Genomic DNA, 23,573 nt, shown 5'->3' with positions numbered 1-23,573 from the left:
TCAAAAGGCACAATAAGAGAAACAAGAAGCTACCTGACAGGTCCAGGCGAGCCCAGGCCCGAGAAAGGCCAGAGAAAAATGTCTGAATCATGTAATCACGTCAGAAGTCACACGACACCAGGTTATAGTCCAACAGGTTTATTTGAAATCATATGCTTTCGAAGCGTAGCCCCTTCGTCAGGTGAAGTGAGAGGGAAGCACACAGAACACAGAATTTATGGCCAGAGAAATCAAAGGCAGAGAGATCAAAAGATTATACAATTGGTGTGAGTGGAGTCGAATAATAACTCTCTGCAGGTGACAAAGGGTGTTAGACGGTGTGAGTAAATTGTCAATAGCTGACTAACAACCGAAGGGATGACCAATAATTCGATTAAATGAGGCAGAGAGATAATTGCACAAAATTAAAAATACAGTGGTGCTGGAGACAAACCAAATGACTGGAACAACAAGGAACAAGAACAGGAGCTGCTGAAAAAGCCCAGCAGGTCCAGCAGCAGCATCTGTGACGAAAAACCAGAGGAGGGGTCACTGGACCAGAAATGTTAACTCTGATTTTCCTTCACGGATGCCGCCAGACCTGCTAAGCTCCCCCACCAATCCCGCCCCAGCTCCTGACTTACAACATCTGCAATTCTTTCAAATTTTACTTGACTGGAAAAACATGATAAGTATAAGAGTCGCATGCCGAGGGTCTAACTAAAATAATATGTAGTCCAAGACTGTACAAATGTATTAAGATAGAGAGATCATAACAATTTATGTATTGGTGTCAAAACAAGACAGTAAGGAAGATTTTACAGATACACAAGTGTGGTGGGGTCACATGTAGTGCAACATGAGCCCAAGATCACGGTTGGGGTCATCTTCATGGGTATGGAACTTGGCTATCAGTTTCTGCTCGGTGATTTTGCATTGTGTATCTCAAAGGCAACTTGTCCTTGACTGCTGAAGTGGTCCCCATCTGGGGGGAATATTCCTGTCTGGTGGTTGTTGTGTGGTATCCATTCATCCATTGTTTTGGTGTCAGCATGATCTCACGGATATACCAGGCCTCGGGCATCCTTGTCTGCCTATGAGATAGACAACATTGGCCGAGTCACATGTGATCCACTGTGTATGTGATGGATGGTGATAGTATCCATGCTGATGATCTGATATATCTTACAGAGGTTGCCAAGGCAGGGTCGTGCGATATTGTCCTGAAGGCTGCGTACTTTGCTGCAAACAATGGTCTGTTTAAGGTTTGGCAGTTGTTTGAAGGCGAGAAGTCGAGGTGTTGGGATGATCTTGGAGAGATGCTCACTGTCATTGATAACATGTCGAAGGCTGCGAATAACATGGCATGATCTCTCCACTCTGGGGAAGTATTGGATGATGAGGCACACTCTATCGGTCATATCCACGTCTGTCTTCTGAGCAGATTTTTTTGCTGTGGCACATCGGAACTGGCGATCGATGAGTTGAGCACCGTATCCCCTACTTGTGAGGGCGTCCTTCGAAATCTTTAGGTGTCAGTTACATTACTCACCCTGCCCATGCAGGGCTTGTCCCTAGGACATGGCTTCTTTAACATATTTAGGGGGAAGTGAGAGAAGTGCAATGGGGGAATTATTAGGCTTCAGATATGCAGAAAACTTCGCTTTTCCATTGCTCACCTTCTATTACTTTCAACACTAATACATATATATCATGTCACCAGAGTGACCTGAGCATTTCAGCATGTTCATGGGCCTTCAGGCAGAGGACACCCAGGGACAGGTAACTCACAGCTGGAGGTAGAACAGGGCGGGGCCTCGTGGGAGGCGGGGCCTGGGAGAGGCGGAGTCAGTATAGAGGCGGGCACCGCGAAGGGCGTGGTCTCTATAGGAGTGGGACTATGAGGGGCGGGGTCTGTGAGGGGCAGGCTCTGTTTGGTGGAGGGCTCCGCGTAGGGGCGGGGCTTGTGGGTTTCTGAGTCAGCACAGGGGCGGGGCCTATGTGGAGCCGCGTCGGTGTAGGGGTGGGGCTGATGTGTGGGGAGAGCACGATAACAGGGGGCGGGGTCAGTTATCAGAGCGACGTCAGAGTGCGTGGCGGGGTTCAGAGCTGCGGGGGCGTGGTCTGCTCGCGGCGGAGTCGGTGTGGGGCGGGGTCAGCTGCCTCGTGGGCGGGGTCTGCTCGCGACAACGCCGGTGTGGGGCGGGGCCAGCGCTGTGGGGGCGCGGTCTGCTCGCGCCGAGGGGCGGGGGCGGGGTCAGGGTCAGTGCGCGCGCGTGTCCCGGGGTGAAGAGGCGGGGCCATGGGTGGGGCCTGTGTGAGCAGGCCTCGGGGTGAGTTCCGGGTGGGAGGAGGTGCAGGGAGCGGGAGACATGGGTGACTTGGCCCTGAAGACGGGGCTTATCGTGGACAGACTTTTCGAAGAGGAGGAGGAAGAAGATTCCTTGGATGTCGACAGTGGCGGTAGCCCAGGTACGGCGCCCAAATCCCTTCTAGGCCTCAGGAGTCATCTCCAAATCTCCCTCCAGGTACTAGCCCCAGGGAGCGTTTCCAAATCTCCCCTTTCCCTGGGAGCATTTCTGAAACTTGCCACCACGTTTCCAAATTACCCCTTCCCCTTCCTTACTCTGGGTGGACAAAATCACACAACACCAGGTTATAGTCCAACAGGTTTAATTGGAAGCACTAGCTTTCGGAGCGACGCTCCTTCATCCGGTGGTGGTGGAGGGCTCAATCCTAACACAGAATTTATAGCAAAAATTTACAGCGTGATGTAACTGAAATTATACATTGAAAAACTGATTGTTAAGCCTTTCATCTGTTAGAATACCGTGATAGTTTCACTTTCGTGTGTAAATCACAAAACTTTTTTTTTAAAAAGTTGCATTCTCGGGTTAGCTGTTAACAATGGTGATAGCTAGACAATGTGTTGAAGGTTCTGGATCTGGGGTGCTGGAAGAGCACAGCAGTTCAGGCAGCATCCAACGAGCTTGTTGGATGCTGCATGAACTGCTGTGCTCTTCCAGCACCACTGATCCAGAATCTGGTTTCCAGCATCTGCAGTCATTGTTTTTATGTGGAAGGTGTTAGCCCCCTGTGTTCTCTGTCTATGACCTGATGTTTAGATTGATTCTAATCTAAAAAGTGAGGTAATGGAGTTTTACATAAATTCATGCAGTTTTTGAGCTCAGTTCTACATGAATGTATGCAGTTTTTGAGCAAAGTGCAATGTAACTCTGCAAGTACAAATTCACCCCACAAAATATGTGTGCATGTGGGTCTTTGTCTGTGTGTGTGTGTGTCTGTCTGGGGTGGGGGTTGTGAGTGTGAGAAAGTGTGTAGTGAGTGCAGAGTGTCTTAAGTCTGACGGGGTGCATGTGTGAGTGTGGGAGTGTGTGTGTGTCTATAAGGGTGTGTGTGGGTGTCTGTGTGTGTGTCTATAAGGGTGTGTGTGGGTGTCTGTGTGTGTGTATGTGAGAGTGTGTGTGTGTGTAGGAATATCTGTGTGTGTGTGTAATGCAATGGTGATCACCTGCAATGTGACATGAACCAAAGCCCCGGTTGAGGCCCTCCCTATGGGTATCAAACTTAGCTATCAGCCTCTGCTCGGCCACTTTGCTCTGCTCCCTGTCCCGAAGCATTACTCTGGGTGGGTCTCAAAATCTCCAACCTGACTGAAAGAAAGTTGTAGGTTTGGAGAAACCAAATAGCAAAGTGCAGGTTCAGTCACTTTCCTGCCACATCTGTTTTGCCGCCATCACCACTGCCCCCACAAGGGGAGACAGTGACGTGCCTTTCCAACCACCCTCTGTGTGTTTTTAAAAAAAAACTCGGTTGAGATCTCAGGGAGGGTTACTGGACCTGAAATATTAACTCTGATTTCGCTCCGCTGATGCTAACCAGATCTGCTGAGCTTTACCAGCAACTTATGTTTTTGTGTCAGGGTTGAAACAGAAAATGCTGGAGAAACTGAGCAGATCTCACAAAGGAATCAAGAGTTAATGTTTTGAGACTGGTCACCCTTCTTCAGAACTTTATGCATCTATTTTATTCCCAGGTTTGATCTGGTTTGCTTACCTCTTGCATCTATTATTTATACTTTTATGTGATTTGACGCAGTAAAACATATAACTGGAATTTTCTCCAAGGCTCAGTCAATGATAGCAGCACTGTTTTATGTTTATTTTTGGCAATTGAGACTGTACATGAAGGATATGGAAAACAGTGCCTGGAACTTTAAAGAGTTCCTATTTTGCGTTTTCCAATGACTGACACCCCTGTGAATTCTAGTTCTGGTCTAGGATGCACTTAGTTGAGATTTTTTTTAAAATGTGTTCATATTTGGGATATGGACATTGCTGGCTGGTCAGCATTTATTGCCTATCCCTAGTTGCCCTTGAATTGCCACCTTGAACTGCTGTGGGTTGACCCATAATGCCATTCGGGAGGGAATTTCAGCATTTTGACCGGCAACAGTAAATTTCCAAGTATATTTCCAAGTCAGGATGGTTGAGTGGCTTGGAGAGGAACTTGAAAGTGGTAGTGTTTGATGCCCTTGGCCTTTTAGATTGAAGAGTTTTTGCGTTTGGAAGGTGTGATCTGAGGACCTTTGATGAATTTCTGCATTGCATCTTGCATTTTGTACACCCTCCAGCTACTGAATGTCAGTGGTGGAAGGAGTGGATGCTTGTGGATGTAGCTGGCTGCTTTGTCCTGAATGATGTCAAGCTTCTTGAGTGTTGTTGGGGATGCACTCACTCAGCAAGTGGTGAGTATTCCATCACATTCCTGACATGTGCCTTGTAGATGATGAACAAACTTTGGGGAGTCAGGAAGTGTGATACGTGCCGCAGTATTCCTAGCCTCTGACCTGATCTTGTAGCCACTGTTTGTAGTGAGTCCGGTTGAGTTTGTGGTCAATGATAACCTTCAGAATGTTGATATGGGAGATTCAGTTATGGTAACACCATTGAATGTCAAGGAGCACTGGTTAGATTGTCTCTTATTGGTGATGGTCTTTGTCTGTGCTAATGTTACTTGCCACTTGTCAGCCCAAGCCTGGATATTGTCCAGGAGAAAGTGAGGTCTGCAGATGCTGGAGATCAAAGTTGAAACTTTATTGCTGGAACAGCACAGCAGGTCAGGCAGCATCCAGGAAACAGGAGATTCGACGTTTCAGGCACAGGCCCTTCTTCAGGAATGAGCAGAGAGATATTGTCCAGGCCTTACTGGATATGGACATGGACTGTTCCAGTATCTGAGGAGTTGCGAATGGTGCTGAACATTGTGCAATCATCGGCAAATATCTGCACTTATGACTTTATGATAGAGGGAAGGTCATTGACTACCCTTAAGGGAAACTTATGACCACATTAGACAAAAGAAAGTTTAAAAATATCCAGTCTGACTGAAACAATTCATTAATTGGAATCCCATGTAAAGATCCCAACCCATTTGTGGGTTGGCTTTGTTTGGTTGTCTGGTGATTTGGAGATGTCAGACTATGGAAACCCAAACTGACTTAGCCTTTACAGGGAGAGAGTCTCACACTCCAGAAGTACAAGGGACTGGGAAGGTGAAATGGAAAGCATTAGAGTGCAAACGTTGAGCAGTTCCCCAGAGGTGTGACTGAGATGGTCATATATGGTGATGGAAACATTATCTTGGCTCACACTACTTAGCAAGAAAGACATCAGCTAGAGATCTTTGCATTCTCTTTAGCCACAGGAGAGGTCCCAGCCAATTCTGTTCCTTTGTTTTAGAAGGGCAACAGGAATAATCCAGGAAATTGTTGGCCTGTGAGCCTTACATCAGTGGTAGGGAAATTATTGGAGAAGATTCTTTGGGATAGGATTTGCTTGAATTTGGAGTAAAATTGACTTATTAAGGATAGCCAGCATAGCTTTGTGTGGGCAGGTCTTGTCTGACAAACTTGATTTTTTTTTGAACAAGTGATAAAGATGATTGACATTGTCTATTTGGATTTTAGATTAGATTTTAGATTACATTACAGTGTGGAAACAGGCCCTTCGTCCCAACAAGTCCACACTGCCCCGCCGAAGCGCAACCCACCCATACCCCTGCATTTACCCCTTGCCTAACACTACGGGCAATTTAGCATGGCCAATTCACCTGACCTGCACATCTTTGGACTGTGGGAGGAAACCGGAGCACCCGGAGGAAACCCACACAGACACTGGGAGAATGTGCAAACTCCACACAGTCAGTCTCCTGAGGCGGGAATTGAACCCGGGTCTCTGGCGCTTTACTAAAGCATTTGACAAGGTCCCTCATTATAGTCTGGTCCAGAAGATTAAGTCAACGCGATCTACTTTGAATTGGCAAATTGAATGCAAAATTAGTTTAGTTATAGAAGACAGTGTAGTTGGAGAGGTGTTTTTCTAATTGGAGGTCTATGACTAGTGGTTTTTTTACAAGGATCAGTACTGGGACTTCTGTTGTTTGTAATATACATAAATGATTTGGATGAAAATGTAGGTGGTCTGACTATAAGTTTGCAGATGACAAAAATTGGAGTAATTGTGGAAAGTGAGAGACATTATCAAAAGATACAGCAGGATATAGATCATTTGGGAAGTGGGCGGAGAAGTGGCAGATGGAGTTTAATCTGGACAAGTGAAGTGTTGCATTTTTTTTGGACGTCAAATGCAAGAGGAAAGTATGCAGTAAATGGCAGGACCATTAGGAGTACTGATACAGAGGTATCTTGGGGTCCAAGTTCATAGCTCTCTGAAAATGGCAACACAAGTGGATAAGATGGTAAAGAGGCATGTGGCAGATTTGCCTTCATTAGTTGGGGCATTGAGTATAAAAGTTGGCAAGTCATGTTGCAACTGTATTTGTCTTTACTTAGACCACATCTGGAGTATTATACACAGTTCTGGTTGCCCCATTATAGGAATGATGTGGAGACTTTGGAGAGGGTTCACAAGAGGTTTACCAGGGTGTTGCCTGGTTTGGAGTATATTCGCTATAAGAAGAGAATTAGAATTAGAATCCCTACAGTGTGGAAATAGGCCCTTCGGCCCAACAAGGCCACACTGACCCTCTGAAGAGCAACCCTCTCAGACCCATTCTCCTACCCTATATTTACCTCTGACTAATGCACCTAACCTCCACATCCCTGAACACTATATTCAATTTAGCATTGCCAATCCAACTAACCTACACATCTTTGGATTGTGGGAGGAAACCGGAGCACCTGGAGGAAACGTTCTCCAGACACTGGGAGAATGTGTAAACTCCACACAGACAGTCACCCGAGGCTGAAATCAAACCCAGGTCCCTGGCGCTGTGAGACAGCAGTACTAACCGCTGAGCCACCATGCCACCCATAAGAGGTTGGACAAACTTGGATTGTTTTCGCTAGAGTGTCAGAGGCTGAGGGTTGACCTGATAGAAGTGTATAAAATTGAGAGGCATGGATGGGGTAGATAGTTGGTGACTTTTTCCCCAGAATGGAAATGTCAAATACTAGAGGGTGTAGGTTTAAGATGAGAGGGAAACATTTGAGAGATGTGCAAGGCAAGTTTTTTTATATAGGACACCGGTAGGTGCTTGGAATGTAATGCCAGGGGAGGTGGTAATGCACTATGTTAGCAATATTTAAGAGGCATTTAGACAGACACGTGAACAGGCATATGAATGATGTGCAGGCAGATGAGATTAGTTTAGAATGGCATCATGGTCAGCACAGACATGGTGGGCCAAACGGCCTGTTCCTGTGTTTTGCTGTTCTGTGTTGTAACTTGTACATGGTGGTGTTTATGCATCTGCTGCCATTATACTTCTCAGTAGTAGGGGTGGGTTTGGCAGGAGCTGTGGAGGGACTTTTAGTGAATTACTACCATGTTTCTTGTAGATGGGTATACACTGCTGCCACAATGCATCAGTGGTGAAACGAGTGATTGTTTTAAGATGGGATGGTTATCAAGAAGGATGCTTTGTCCTGCATATTCCTGAGCTTTTTGAGTATTGGAGCTGCACTCCTCCAGATAAGTGAGGTGTACTCCATCATGCTCCTGACACGTGCATTGTAGATGGGGAGTCAGGAGGTAAGATACTTACAGCAGTATTCCTAGCCTCTGACCTGCTCTTGTTGCCACAGTACATATGATTAGTTCAATTTCTGGTCAATGATATACCCTAGGATTTTGATAGTGAGGGATTCAATGATAGTAACGCCATTGAATGTCAAGTGATGATGGTTGGTTTCTTTCTAGTTGGAGATGGTCATTGCCTGGCGCATGTGTAGTGTGAATGTTGCTTGCCACTTGTCAACCCAAGCCTGGATATTGTCCAGATCTTGCTACATTTGGACAGGGCAATACCTGAGGAATTGTAAATAGTGCTGAACATTGTGCCTTCAATAAGCATCCCCACTTCTGACCTTATGATGGAGCGGAGGTCATTGAAACAGCTGAAGGTAGAGTCCAGGATTCTCCCTAAGGACTCCTGCAGAGGTGTCCTGGAGCTGAGATGACTGATCTCCAACAGCCACAACCATCTTCCTGTGTGTCAGATATGGCTCCAACCAATGGAGAGTTTTCCCTCTGATTCCAGTTTTGCTAGGGAGCCTTGATGCCATACTCAATCCAATGTAGTCTCAATGTCTCGGGCAGTCATTCTCACCTCTAGGTAAAATGTTTGGACCAAATGATGTTAGGGGCTAAATGGTCCTGGTTGAACTGAAACTGAGCATCAGTGAGCAGAATGTTCCTTTGTAAGTGCACTTGACAGCACTGTTGATCACTTTACTGATGTTAAAGTATCAGGTGGAGAGATAACTAGCCGACTTGGATTTGGCCTGAACAGTTTTTTCACATTGTAAAATTGATGCCAGTTTTGTATCTGTGCTGGACCAGTAGGGTAGGATGCAGCTAGTTCAGGGCTATAGCTTGGTGTCAGAGCATGTGCCCTGGCTGAAACTGATCATTTTATAAAGGTTGGTTTTAACACATTCATGGGATGTGGGTATCACTAACTGGACCAGCATTTATTGCCCATCCTTAATTGCCAGAGGCCAGTTAAGAGTCGACCATATTGATGTGGATCAGCAGTAGAATAGAGGCCGGATCAGGTAAGAAAGGAAGTTACCTTTGCTAAAGGGCATTAGTGAACCAGATGAGTTGTTCCAACAATGGTTTTATGGTCATCAGTGCATTAGATTAGATTAGATTATATTACATTAGATTAGATTATATTACAATGTGGAAACAGGCCCTTTGGCCCAACAAGTCCACACCGACCCGCCGAAGCGAAACCCACCCATACCCCTACATTTACCCCTTACCTAACACTACGGGCAATTTGGTATGGCCAATTCACCTGACCCTGCACATCTTTGGACTGTGGGAGGAAACCGGAGCACCCGGAGGAAACCCACGCAGACACGGGGAGAACTTGCAAACTCCACACAGAGAGTCACCTGAGGCAGGAATTGAACCCGGGTCTCAGGCGCTGTGAGGCAGCAGTGCTAACCACTGTGCCACCGTGCCGCCCACAAATGCTCCTTAATTCTAGATTTTTAAGTTCTACCATCTGCAGGCAGGTCTCTGGTTATTAACCTAGCAGCAATATCAATGGGCCATCACCACATAGAAAGGAATGAGAAGAAATCGCGATGGATCACCCACTTAGTACTTCAGACTGAAAACTGCTGATGATGGGATATTTGTTGAGCCTTCTTCAGTGAGGAGTTAAATTATTCACCACCATTTACGACTGAATGTGACAGGACTGCAGATCCTAGATCTGATCCACTGGTTGTGTGATCATGTGGTTGTATCTGTTCTATGTGGCATCCACTGTTTGACGTGCAAGGAGTCCTGTGGCATAGGTTGCAATCAGATTGGCTCCTTATTTTTAGATATGCATACCTGAACTTCTCATTGAACCAGGGTTGAATCTATGGCGTGATGGTAATGGTAGACTGTGGCATATGCTTGGCCGTGAGGTTACAGATTGTGGTTCATTCTTTTGGAAGCTCAGATTTGAGGTGCTGAGTTAGTTTAGAGTTTTTTCCAATTATCACAGTGTTATTGTGAAGATGGGTTGGCGTCTCCACGAATGCAATGACTGCTTCTGTCAATAGCGTCACGATCTGATGTAGTAAATTTTTTTTTAGAATTAGAAACCCTACAGTATAGAAACTGGCCCTTCAGCCCAACAAGCCCACACCAACCCTCCAAAGAGTAACCCCCCCAGACCCATTATCCTACCCTATTACTCTACATTTTCCCTGACTAATGCACCTAACCTATACATCCCTGAACACTGTGGGCAATTTAGCATGGCCGATTCACCGAACCTGCACATCTTTGGACTGTGGGAGGAAATTGGAGCATCCGGAGGAAACCCATGTAGACACAGGGAGGATGTGCAAACTCCAAACCTGGATCCCTGCTGCTGTGAGGCAACAGTGCTAGCCACTGAGCCACTTGCCACCAGTAATGGCAGGTTGGTGAGAATGAGAGGTTGTGTAGGCTTTATGTTCTTGTAGTTCCCCTTAGCACCTGCCAGAGACCCAAGCCAGCAGCTTTGTCCTTCAGGGCTTGGCCAGCTCAGTCAGTAATACTGCTGCTGAGCTACTCTTAGTGGTGGACTTGGAAGCCAATGCCACCCTTAGTGCTTCCTCCAAGTGGTGCTCAGCATAGAGCAGAACTGAAACATCGGTCAACACGGGTGTGGTACGCGTGATCCACTGGAGATTTCCTTTAGAATTTCATGCTGCTTTGTTTCTTTTCACTCTGATAAATTACAGAAGTGAGGAGGATAATTTCATATAACATATTTTGTATTCCAGAGGATGAAGAAATTCTCAACATAGCTAGATGTCTACGGAAGCTTGGGGATGAGTACAATGAGATAATACAGTCACATATCAAGAATCTTAAACCAGAGTTAAATAACTTGGAGAAGGAACAGGTAAGGTCCCTTTAGAAACAGATGTGAAATCTTGGGCGATGCAATAATTGTTGCTGTTTTGCACCCTGATACCAGCAGCCATTCTTACACTCATATCTCAGCAGAGGTGCTAGCTTGGTAGCAGGCTGCTGGCTGTACTGATTACCACTTCATCAGCAGCAACAAGGTGTTAATTCCACTTCCTATCGCTTTGAATCAGTCACACAGACGTTTTTTTTTACATAATACTGAGAGATCAGGCTGCAACCAATTATAAACTCACCATTGAGAGTTAGCAAATTATAAAGTTGCGGTAACCACCATAATAGTTAATACCACTTCACTCAATTGAGGAGAAAGAAACTGAGTGATTGTTAATCTGAAGGGGAGTTAGTGGCAGAGAATTGGAGCTGCAATTCCAGAGGAACTCCAGGGACAAGTCTTCAAAGAACACTTACGTTTCGATTAACACACTGCATTATGATTTAAGGTTCTTTAAAATTCCACAGTTCATAGATGTCAATTTAAAAAATTAATACATTTGGGATTTTCTCACCCGATTCCCACCATCTCTTCCCCACTCCCCCATAAACACTATACCGTATCCCCTCCCCCTCTCTGTATCCAAGGTAAACTTCCTGCGCTCGCTCGCTCTCTCTCAGTACCCTGTCCAACTCCCCACCCTCACGTACACTGTCCTGACCAACTCCGCACCCTCTCAGACTGTACCCATCACACACTGTCAGTCAATCATGTGTGTACACACACACATATTCTTGTTATTCATCTATATTCTCACCCTTGCACAGACAGCCTCTCATCAGTGTCAGAGTTATTTTGGTACACAAACAGGCCATTCGAACCATTTGTTCCATCTTCAAGTTCATACTGGCTCTCTCCTTGATCTTCTTTCATCTCTTGATTCTCTCCTATCCCTACTCAAGCTTGAGCTAGTGCCTACCATCCTGCTCTGTCCAGTTTAATTGGCTTCCGCCATTTCCGAGTCATTAGTGCTCCACATCTGCCCGTTCTGCAGCCTGAAACATTGTTCCTAGCCTCTCTAAATACATGTAAAATAACTGAACCTTAAAAATAAATTGTGAAACATATTTAAGCAGGTACTAAGTGTAGTGTATTTGACACTTTATAGGAAATTCATGCCCATTGCTCCTTTGCTTCGTCATCAGAGACTTCAAAACTTAAAATTATAGACCAGACTTTGCAACCTGTCACATATGGTAAAGTTTCACCATATCGCTCTTATTAGGCTGGGTGGGCGAGAGGATAAAAGAAGGGATCTCTTCTGTTGTATTGTTACACAGAAGACATGAGGAAGAAGGTACACGGGTTTGTTTTAACGCTGAATAAGGGATTTTGGAACATTCGCCTGTTATGGACCAGGCCTGACCCCTCAAAACATTTTTAATCAGGTAGTCCAGACCGTAATTTTGCTATTTGTGTCAGGTAAGTGAACAGTGGATATTCCCAGAGTGAATTAGCTGGTTGGACCGCCGAATTTAATAGATACTGAATTTATTTACAAAATTAAGGAATGAAACACAATGAACCAAAAATAGAATACCCGAATAACTTATCCTATCTGAACCCAACAGGCTGTCATGACTTAATGATGCTGTTCCAAAATACTTGCAACAATCCCCATGAACAAACCCCTTAGCACAAAGTGTAAAAATGACACAAAAAGCTTACAGGTTATGAAGTAAGAAGGGCAGAAGGAGGAGGAGAGTGTCTCGTTTCAACTGTGACCCTGACCAACTCATCTAACCCCTGAACTGGACTGAACTGACCTGTACAGCTAGAGAGTTGGCCACGCCCCCTTGATTATATTAGCTTTTAAAAGTATTTGAAAGCTTTCTGCCTGAAGCATGATCTCTTGGTATAAACAAAAGGGCCCCAGTGAGCCATTCAAACTTCAGACATGATGGAACCTTGAGTCGTTCACAACCGCTCTGAAAAAAATCAGGACAACATAACCTTGTGAAAAGACCAGCTTTGTGACACATCTCCATTGGTAGGAATTTTCATCCACTGTTAAACTCTTCGCCCATACTGGTCACCAGTCAGCTCTAAGGTAGGTAGGCTGGTGCAAAGCCTCCCTGCCTCTTTGACCAAGGGTTTATACTTCATTTTGATGTGAAAGTATGGAATAATATGTCAGGAGTGCATGAAATAAATCTAGACTGTGTGATTAAATGAAACCAAGTTTACCTTTCAGAGCTGGAAGTGAAGTAGTGAGATAGTTGGTACCTTGGGTTTCATTTCCCAAAGTGCCTTAGATTTGAGACAGGTTCCATTAGACTGGAAAATGATGAATGTAGCTCTTTTTTTAAAAGAAGGCAGGGCAATGGCAAGGAGGAAGCTAAAGGTCAGTTATAGTAGAACATTAGAAGCTATTAATGATGATATAGGGCACTTAGGTAATTCAAGGTCATCAGGCAAATTAAGCAAGATTAATGTAAAAGGGAAATCACATTTAATCAATTTATTGGAGTCTTTTGAAGATGTAAATAAAGAAACCAGTGGATGTTTTGTACTTGGATTTCCAGACGGCATTTGATCAGGTCACATCCAAGGTTATTGCAGAAAATAAAATTATTGTAGGGACATATTAACATGAATAGAAGTCAGCTATCTCACAGGAAACAAAGTAGGCATAAATGGGTCTTTTATTTTTGATATAAATGACCTGGATGAATGGATTAATGGTAGACTTTTTTTTAACAACCTGTTCAGATATGTTATGACACACTTCTGGAGTAAGTGGGACTTGAATCCAGACCTCTTGGTCTAGATGGATTCACATGACCATTGTGTCGAGAGCCCTCAAAATCCAGGAACGTGAACTGCATGGAAACCCCATGAGTGTAACATGATTTGAACATTCTGATCTGAAGTCAGGCCAATAACTGTTGTGCCACAAGCCTACCCCAGGATTGATGGTCACCTTGAGAGAGAGTTGACAGGTGGTGGTATAACCTGAGGGTGACGATGCTTCAGGCAAAGGGAGAGGTTGAGAAAGAGAATTCTTTATGGTTACTTCAGCCAGTGCAGATTTTGAATCTCACTGTTGGCATCACTCTGCATCAGCTAACTGAGCTGTCCTTCCTTAAGGAAGGATGTAATCACTTCAGAGGCAGTTCAAAACAGGTTTCCCAGATTAATATCTGGAAACGGTGGGGTGTCTTGTGTCTTATCTAACAGCATGGATCACTGTTTGAAACTGATTATCCTGTATTTTCAGTCAGATGAGAAATCTTTTCTCAGTTGAGATTCTTTAGAGTTCACTTGCTCCAAGGTTGGTGCAAAAAGAGTCTTTGAACATTTTTCAGGCAGAGATGGGTTCTTGAAAGGTGAAAGGTCATCAGGTAGATGGCCATATGGACTAATCAGATCAGTCATGATCTTCTGGAATGATGGAACAGACTGGAGGGCAGAGTGGCCTACTTCTCCTGGTTTGTATATTTGTATGACTAGGGTAGCTAGGTGAAGATCATCAAGAAATCACTCCAGGTATCTCTTGGATCCTGGATGGAATTTAACACGCGAAGATCTATTTGCTTTGATAACCTTTTTTTTTGTCAATTGCTAGTGTTCCGTCCAGGGTGTGGAAGTGTTTTCTAACATGGTGAATAAGCTGTATAGCAATCCTGAAATGCAGAAATATCAACAGCTGGGTTTCGAGATGAACCTCCTGAGAATTACTGTCGCCCTGGGACTGGGGATTGTCAAGGAGGCACCTGGTCTGCTTCCTACCATCAAGAATGCCATGGTAAACTACATCAATTCAAAACTGCTGAACTGGGTTCAAGGTACAGGAGGATGGGTAAGTACATGTCCATCTCATGTTGGGGCATCACTTTTTCAAGGCAGTTTCTTTTGTAGGAAAGCAATTTCAACACCAGTGTATCCTCCTTCTGTATCTTTATCTTTATCAGAAAGCAGTTTGAAATGCACCTTTGGCTGAATCGTTCAAGTCCTGCTATTCTAATTTGAGCATCAGTGCTTTACTGAGTTAGGCTGGTATTAACCAAGGAGCAGGCCATTCAGCCTGTTAGACCCCTGTCAATTGGATTGTGGGTAATCCTCAACCTCAATGCTGCTTTCCCACACTATTTCCACGTCCCTTGCTGTCATTGTTTCCAGAAATAGACTGGATTCTGTCTTAAGGATGCTGAAAAACAGAACTTTGATATGTCTCTAGGGAGAGAATTCCACAGATTCACCAATTCTGAGTGAAAGAATACTCCCTTGTCCCAGTCTGACACGGGCTACCCCTTATCCTGAGATTATGTCTCCTTGTTCTAGAGTCACCAGCCAGGGAAACAGCTTCTCTACGTCCACTCTTCTTACACTAAGAACTTAGTCAGCTATCGTTCTTCTAAACTCTAGGGAATATAGACTTAGTTTCCTCAACCCCTCGCCACCAAAGAAATTAATCTGGAGAACCTTCTTGTATTAAATACTCTAGGTGAAGGTCGAGTAAAGAGAGACAAAATAACTACAAGGGCAAACTAGCAACAAATATATAAACTGACAATAAGAGCTTATTTAAACATATAAAAATGAAAAGAGGTCAAAGTGAACATAGGCCGGTTAGAAATGAATCTAGGGAGATGGTTATGGGGAACAAGGAAATGGCAGAAGAGTTAGAGATATTTTGCATTAGTTTCTATGGTGGGAGATACTTCAAACATCCCATTAACACCAAACAAAATGGAAGCAGAATTAAGTATCATCCTAAAGAGGTAGTTTTATACAAACTAACGGTGCTAAAGGCAGATAAGTAACCTGGCCCTGATGAATGACTTTTGCCTGAAACGTCGGTTTTCCTGCTCCTCGGAAGCTGCCTGACCTGCTGTGCTTTTCCAGCACCACTCTAATCTAGACTCTAATCTTCAGCATTTGCAGTACTCACCTTCATCCTGATGGCTTGAACCTGAGGATCCTAAAAGAGACAGCTACAGAGATAGTGTATGCATTGCTTGTAATCTCCCAAAAATCCTTGGATTATGGCAAATCACCAGAGGATTGGGAAACTGCCAATGTGACACCGCAAGAGGTGGGAGGCAAAAAGTGGGTAACCAAAGGCTGATTACTCTAACATCTATTGTTGGAAAAATAATGAAGGAAGTAACAGAATGCTTGTTTGTAAAATTATAATCAAGCAGAGTCAGCATGGCTTCATGAAAGAGAAATTATGGCTGACTGATAGTTTTTCAAGGATAGTGGATCTTTATCGCTATCTTCAGCCTGTCAGACCCCTGTGGATAGAGGGTAAATGTGTTATGTTCCAGAAGTCATTTTACAAGATTCTTCACAAGGTTGTCATAAGAACCCACAATATTGGAGGTATTGTATTGGCATAGATAGAATTGGCACATGGGCAGGAAACAGTGAATGGGGATTGGGGGGGAAGGGAGGGAGCGAGGTTCTTCAGTGACCAGTGGGGTTCCATAAGGATCAGTGCTGGGACAGCAACCATTCACAATATATGTTAATGATTTGGAGAAAGGAAGTGCATGTACTGTAGCCAAATTTTCAGCCAACACAAAAATAGGTGGAAAGGCAAATTATGAGAGGGATTCAAACACTTTACAGCAGGATACTAATTGATTAAGTCAGTGGTCAAAAAGTTGGCAAATGGAATATATAATTGGAAGGGGGACCAATAGAGCAATACTATTTAAATGGAAAAAAGCTGCAGAAAGCTGCCACACAAAGGGGCTGGGAGGACTTGTGCACAAAACACAAAAGTGCAGCAGGTAATCAGGAAGATGAATGGAATGTTGAGAAATGGATTTTCAAGGAGTAGGTAAGTCTTACTGCAACGGTACAAGGTCCTGGTGAAACCATATCTGGAATACTGACAGCATTTTTGGTCTCCTTATTTAAGATGTTTCCTTAAAGGGGCAGTTCAGAGAAAAGTCTGAGGTGGTCCCTGGTATGGAGGGATTGTCTTATGAGCAAAGGCTAAACAGGGATTCGACTTGAGTTTAGAAGAATGAGAGGTAATCTCATTGAAACATATCAGGTTCTTAAGGAGCTTGACATGGGTAAGTGCTGAAAGGATGTTTCCCTTCATGCGAGAGTCTAGGAGCAGAGGGCATAGTCTCAGAATCGAGGAGCACCAATTTAAGACTAAGATGAGGAGAAATTTCTTCTGAGGGTGGTGTCTGTGAAACTCCTTGCCACAGAAGGCAATGGAGAGGGGGGCCGAGTCCTTGCGTAAATTTCAGGCTGAGATAGATTCTTGATCAGGAGGTGAATCAAAGATTATGGGGAAATTATGGGGAAAATATAGGAAAGTGGGTGTGAGGAATGTAGTTTGAGATATGATCCTATTGATTAGCGTAGCAGGCTTATGGGGCCTTTATGGTCATTGGTATTTTGTATAATTACAGCAAGGCATCCTTTCTCCTGAACTCAATCCCCTATGGTGAAGGCCATCAAAACCATCAGCCTTTCTAAGTGTTTGCTGCACCTAAATGTAACTTTGTGACTCATTAGCAGCTACTTCCAGGTCATTTGGTCTCCTGCACTTCTCAACCTTTCACTGTTTAAAAAATATTTTGCTTGTCTGTTCTTATTTTCTGCCAAAGTGAATAACTTCACACCTATTCACATTATGTTCTGTCCCCATATGATCTAGTCCACTCACTTACCCTGTCCAAATCCTCTTGAATTCTCCTTGCATCCTCCTCGAAACATGCCTTGCCACCCAGTTTGGTGTCGTCAGCAATTTTGTATATATTACAATTGGGTCCCACATTTAAATCATTTATATCAATTGTTAATAGTAGTGGATGCTGAACTAATGCTTGTGATATCCCAACAGTAACACCTTCCATTCTGAGTGTTCCCATGCATGGCTGTTAACCAATTCTCAACCCGTTTTTATATTTCCCACAATTTTATTTACTAATGTTTTATGCAGAACCTTCACGATGCTGTCTGAAAATCCGAATACGCACCACCACTGGTTCCGCATTACCTACGCTACAAGTAATATCCTCGAAAGAGTCAAAGTTTGTCAAACATCAATTCTCATATTGACTGTAAAGTTTTACCATTCTTTTTCAAGTGTCCAGTTATGCCCTTCATAATAATATTCTCACATTCTCTCTCTTCCTCATTTTTTAAATAATTGGGTTATAATTATTACTTTCTGGTCCACAGGAATCTTTCCAGAACTAACAGAATTTTTGAAGAATCCACTTTCTTTCTAGCCACCACCTTCAACTTCCTGGGATGAATCTCAGAGTCATACAGCACAGAAACACATGTTTCAGTCCAAATCATCCCAGCTGACCAGGCATTCCAATTTGACCGAGTCCCATTTGTCAACATTTGTCCCATATCCCTCTAAATATAGTCTATTTTCTCTCCCTACAGTACAAACCTCCAACCCTGGCAACATCCTCATAAATCTTTTCTGCATTCTCTCAAGTTTAACAACGTCTTTCCTATTGAAGAGTGACCAGAATTGTACACAATATTCTAAAAGTGGCCTCACCAATGTCCTGTATAGCCGCAACGTGACATCCCAACTTGTATACTTAATGTCTTCACTACCCTGTCTACCTGCAACTCCACTTTCAACAAACTGTGCATCTGTACCCCTAGGTCCCTTTGTTCAGCAGCACTCCCCAGGGTCCTACCATTAACTGTATAAGACTTCCCTGGTTTGCCTTATCAAAATGCAACACCACACATTTATCTAAATTAAACCCCATTTGCCACTACCTGTTCCATTGGCCCATCTGATCAAGGTCCCATTGTACTCTGAGGTAGTATTCACTGTCCATTTTACCACCAATGTTGGTATCATCTGCAAACTTGCTAACCATACCCCATATAGTCACAACCAAATCATTTATATAAATGACGAAAAGCAGTAAACCCAGCACCGATCCTTGTGGTTCACCACTGATCACCAGGCCTCCAGTCCAAAAAGCAATCCTCTTATTCAACTGGCTGTCTCCTTGCTGGTCCAGGGGGTGTTTCAACTTTCTATCTGGTTGACATTTCAAGTTTGCTTTACTAATACTAATTTCTTCCACTTCATAGGTCTTTTGGTTACCCCCCCCCCCCCCCCCCCCCCCAGTATTTCTAGATTTTCTTTATCATCTTACATGAAGACAAGTGCAAATTTAGTTTGTTTCTCTGCCATTTCCTTGCTCTTCACTATAAATTCACATGACCCCCAATTGGGTAGGACTGTAAAAGCTTTTTATATGTCTTGCTCGATGGCATTCATTTTCTCTTTTCCCATTTCAGTTTATTGGTATTCCTTTGGACTCTAAATTGCTTCCAGTCCTCAGGGTTATCACTCTTTCTGGCATCCTTACAATCTGCTTTCTTTGATCAAATACAATCTTTCATTTCTTTCAATAATTTCAGTTGATTTGCCTTTCCTTTTGGGTGTTTGTGCTTTAGAGAAATGTAAATCTGTTTTAGACCATGTTGTATCTCTTTAAATTGCAACCATTGCCTCCTATCAAATAGATGTTATATTTTCCAAGTCCACCCTTGTCAACTTGTTTCTCTTACCATCATAATTTTCTTTCTTCAAACCTAGGACTGATATGTTTCCCAAAGGCTCTTTTACGACAGTGTTTGTGATTAGCTTCTCATTAGTCAACACTAATTTCAAAACAACCCAACCACTAATTAGCGTAGCCTTCTGCTCCACAAACCACATTGTGCACATTCCAGGACAGGTGGATAAATTTCTAGTATCTGATCTAATGTATCCGAGGACATTGTGGGAAGTTAGGGAGGATATTGCAGGGCTCATTGCAGAAATATTTGTATCATCTGTAACTACAGGTGAGGTGCTGGATGACTGGAGAATGGCTAATGTTGTGCTTTTGTTTAATAAGGGATGTAGGAGAAGCTTGGGAACTATGCACCGGTGAGTCTGACTTCAGTTGTGGATAAGTTGTTGGTGATTCTGAAAGATAGGATTTATATGCATTTGGAGAGGCAAGGAATGATTGGGGATAACCAGCATGGTTTTGTGGAAGGGAAATTGTCTTACAAACGTGATTGTTTTTTGAGGAAGTAACCAAGAAGATTGATGACACAGCAGTAGACATTGTTTGTTTGGACTGGAGTACAGCTCGTGATAAGGTTTCGCATGGTAGTCTAATTAGTAAAGTTACATCACATGGGGTTCAAGTGAGCTTGCCAATTGGATACAAAATTGGCTAAACTGCAGAAGACAGAGTGACGGTGAAAGACGTCTTTTAGGTCTTCCAAAAAAAGCATAGGAGGAGAAAGTGAGGACTGCAGATACTGGAGATCAGTCGAGTGGGGTGCTAGAAAAGCACATCAGGTCAGGCAGCATCTGAGGAGCAGGCGAATCGACTTATCAAGCATAAGCCCTTCATGAGTGATTTCTAACAGTAGTGTTCCATAGGGATTGCTGGGTCCACTTTTGTTATTTATATCAATGATTAGGTGCAAATATAGAAGGCATGGTTGGTATGTTTGTGGAAGATACCAAATTTGTTGGTACAGTAGATAGGGAAGAAGGTTATCTAATATGCAGTAGTCCTGATGAAAAGTTGCAGCCTGAAACGTCAACTCCCCTTTTCTGTTCCTTGAGTTGCTGTGCTTCTTCCAGTTCCACTCTTTATCCTAATGTTACAAAGACATCTTAATCAACTGGGTCAATGGGCTGAGGAGTGGTAGATTTTAATTTGGATAAATGTGAGGTATTACATTTTGATAAAATTAGGGCCTTGGGCAGTATTGTAGAACAGAGACCCAGAGGTTCAGGTACACAATGCTTTGAAGTTTCCATCGCATGTCGACAGGATGATTACAAAGTGTTCAGCACACTGCTTCATTGCTCAGATCTTTGAGTATAGCAGTTGGGATGTTGAGGACATTGGTGAGGTCTCTTCTGGAGTACTGTGTGCAGTTCTGGTCACCCTGTTATAGGAAGGATATTATTAAGCTGGAGACGGTTAGAAGAAATTTACCAAGATGTTTCTGGGAATGGAAGGTTTGAATTATGAGGAGAGGCTGGATAAGCTGGGACGACTTTTCACTGGGACAGAGGTTAAGGGATAAAATCATGAGGGGTTACAGATAAGGCGGTTATCTTTTTTCCTTTGGTCAGGGTGTTTAAGGTGGGAGGAGAAAGATTTTAAAAAAGACATGAGGGCAATTTTTTAAGAATGGTTGGTGTGTGGAGTGAACTGCCAGAGGAAATGGTGGATATGGGTACAGTTACATTTTTTTAAAAGCTGTTTAGATAACTAAATAAGTGTTTGGAGGGCGATGGGCCAAGCTCAGGCAGGTGGGACTAATTTAATTTTGGATTACAGACTGCATGGAATGGTTGAAGGGTTTGTTTCATGCTGTATAACTCTTGGGCTTTAGTGAAAAAGTAGGACAGTGTCATCAGTTTTAAAACAGGGCTACAGGTAACAGTGGATTTGTTCTAGAGGGCAACAGTAGGATTAGTTTATTGATACGATGGATTTTTGATTGTTCCACTCTCACCATTGCCCTGTATCAAACTAAAACTAACCACATTGTCCCACACTGTCCCCACAGCCTTGTATCAATGTGGTTAGTTTCAAATTGATGTAGGGCAAAGAAAAGAGAGTAAAACATTGGGATTGGTTTTTAGATTTATACAGAGCTATGTTTTGTGGTCCCATATGCTGTAAGTTCCTAGTTAAGATTTTATAAATGTAACATGATTTGCAAAACAAGCAGTGAACAATAAACTAGCTCTAGGCATTGTAGTTGCTATCTGATTCACACTGGAATATCTCCCTGAAGAGCTGAAATGTTCCCTGGGTGTTGGTGAAGAAGTTGGGAGATAAAGGCTTTGGGACACATGGAATGGTTAAGAGTAACATGTGAAGACAGGGAGGCTGCAGTATTCTGGAGTGCCACTTTTTCTGCTTTCTGCCTTGCCAAAACTGGTCAGCAGTCTGATTAGCAAAAGCATTTCTGATTCTCACAAAACTAAGTCTCTACTTGCAGCCAAATAACTGACTGACATGTAGAAATGTTTTGTCTAACTTCTGCACTTAGAGAGAAATGGGGCTGAATCGCATAGAAACAGACTGGGGACTATTCAAGCTTAATCTCTTTTGTGTTGTATTCATGATTAGTTTATTTTTTGATATTTTCTTTTTAGGAAAATGCCTGTGTGCAATGATATAATGGATGATCGCAGTGGGTGATGGAAAGTCCGAAACTGATGAAAATATACATTAAAATACATTCCAAATACAATTTGACATCAAGGTGAAGAACATTCTACGTTCCAACTGCCACTCTCCATTTCCTGTAGTTTCAGTATCCCCCGAGAGTAAGATGGTTACCAAGCAATGTAACAACCACTGCCTCCTCCAAGGCCTTTGCTTGGGTGTGGGGCCAGGTTGACCACTGAGAGATTGTTGAGATATATTTGAGATGATGCTGTCTTTCCTTGCTGTGGGTCCATGAAAACTATAAAAGGAAATGGAGTTAGCCCAGGAGTGAAAGTCATAGAAAGCCAAAAGCTGCAGCCACTAAAAGTAAGGAATAAGTGGCTTGTGGAATGAGAGCAATAATATGTGGAATAACTACTTTTTAGCTTTATTCACATGGAACCACTGAAGGAAATGCCTCTGTATATTTAGTGTTCAGAAAGTTAACTGGTCAATGATAAAGAATAGGTTTAGTTTGCTCTCAAATTTCTCAAAATAACTGATGAAATTGTGTATTTTGCAAACCAGATTAGTGGATTGTAAATATGGCAGATGTTCTTTGTGGTAAGAATTAGTCATCAGACTTCTGATTCCTCCACGCAGCAGATGTTGGAAAATCTGACGACTGATTTGGTTTCAGCTTATCAAACAAAACAGTGTCAAAGTCAGACCTTTTTCTTGTTTTGAATATTGTGGTGAAAAGTTCATGGCTGGCCACCAAGTGTGAGCAATGATGGAATTAAAATACCAAGCTTTTAGTTTTTATAAAACTAATTCGAAGAAACCCATCTCGCTTGCCACGTTAGTCAAAACAGTGCCACCATCTTGGAAAGGTGGTGGTGGCGACGACGACAGTGGTCACCTGTGGAGAATTTAACATTAATATTACAGCTATCAATCCAAGTTCCAGTATACATCAAGAAAGTGCCTTGGCCTCCTCACAGAGGCTGCCTGGTTAAGAGATGGTTCAGCGTATGCGGCCTGGTGCTAGCTCAGCTTTCCAAGCACTGAGCTTTGACAATGTTCTTGTCCCACTTCCCACCCAGTGTTTTTTTTTATTCAGTGTAAAAATGAGAGGGGTTTTGTCTTGTTCTTAGTTGAAACTATGCAGTATTAATGGACCTCCTGCACAATAGAAGACTGTAATCAGGCTGGAACTTTTGTCTGGAATGAGAATCAAGAATGTGAAAGATTAAAATGCTATTTTAAAGATTGTGCAGATGGAAACTCTGATGTCAGTAATAAAATATTGGATTGTTACTTGTCATGGTGTCAATTATTTAAATACCGGAAGTTTTTTTTCAAATTCTAATCATTTTCACCGTTAATGTATAAAATTCTAGTTTAAAGTTGTGGTTAGAAAGTGAAACTTACTAAACAGCATCAAAGGGGAAGCTAGATAAGCACACATTAAGAAATGAATAGAAA

The 23,573-nt window shown here is 43.1% G+C and overlaps 1 protein-coding gene across 1 annotated transcript; it reads left to right on the top strand.

Moving 5' to 3' along the window:
- The first annotated feature begins 2,295 nt into the window (after window positions 1-2,295).
- Window positions 2,296-23,409, top strand: LOC122563326 (bcl-2-like protein 15). Its single transcript, XM_043717063.2, has 4 exons — window positions 2,296-2,451; window positions 10,805-10,926; window positions 14,516-14,749; window positions 22,091-23,409. Exons 1-4 carry the CDS (start codon window positions 2,352-2,354, stop codon window positions 22,109-22,111), a joined length of 477 nt encoding a protein of 158 aa, XP_043572998.1. The 5' UTR covers window positions 2,296-2,351; the 3' UTR covers window positions 22,112-23,409.
- Window positions 23,410-23,573: the final 164 nt, after the last annotated feature.

Source organism: Chiloscyllium plagiosum, unplaced genomic scaffold (assembly GCF_037043375.1).
Source record: "Chiloscyllium plagiosum isolate Xiang-an unplaced genomic scaffold, Cpla_swu_hap1 HiC_scaffold_26, whole genome shotgun sequence".
Classification (NCBI taxonomy): domain Eukaryota; kingdom Metazoa; phylum Chordata; class Chondrichthyes; order Orectolobiformes; family Hemiscylliidae; genus Chiloscyllium; species Chiloscyllium plagiosum.
The sequence above is the reverse complement of the archived record's forward strand: the minus strand, read 5'-3'. Positions and strand labels throughout refer to the sequence as shown.

Coding starts and splice junctions, on each gene's coding strand:
- LOC122563326 (XM_043717063.2), top strand. CDS start 2,352: ATGGGTGACTTGGCCCTGAAGACGGGGCTTATCGTGGACAGACTTTTC. Junction 10,927..14,515: donor ATAACTTGGAGAAGGAACAG/GTAAGGTCCCTT, acceptor GTCAATTGCTAG/TGTTCCGTCCAGGGTGTGGA. Junction 14,750..22,090: donor TTCAAGGTACAGGAGGATGG/GTAAGTACATGT, acceptor TTTTCTTTTTAG/GAAAATGCCTGTGTGCAATG.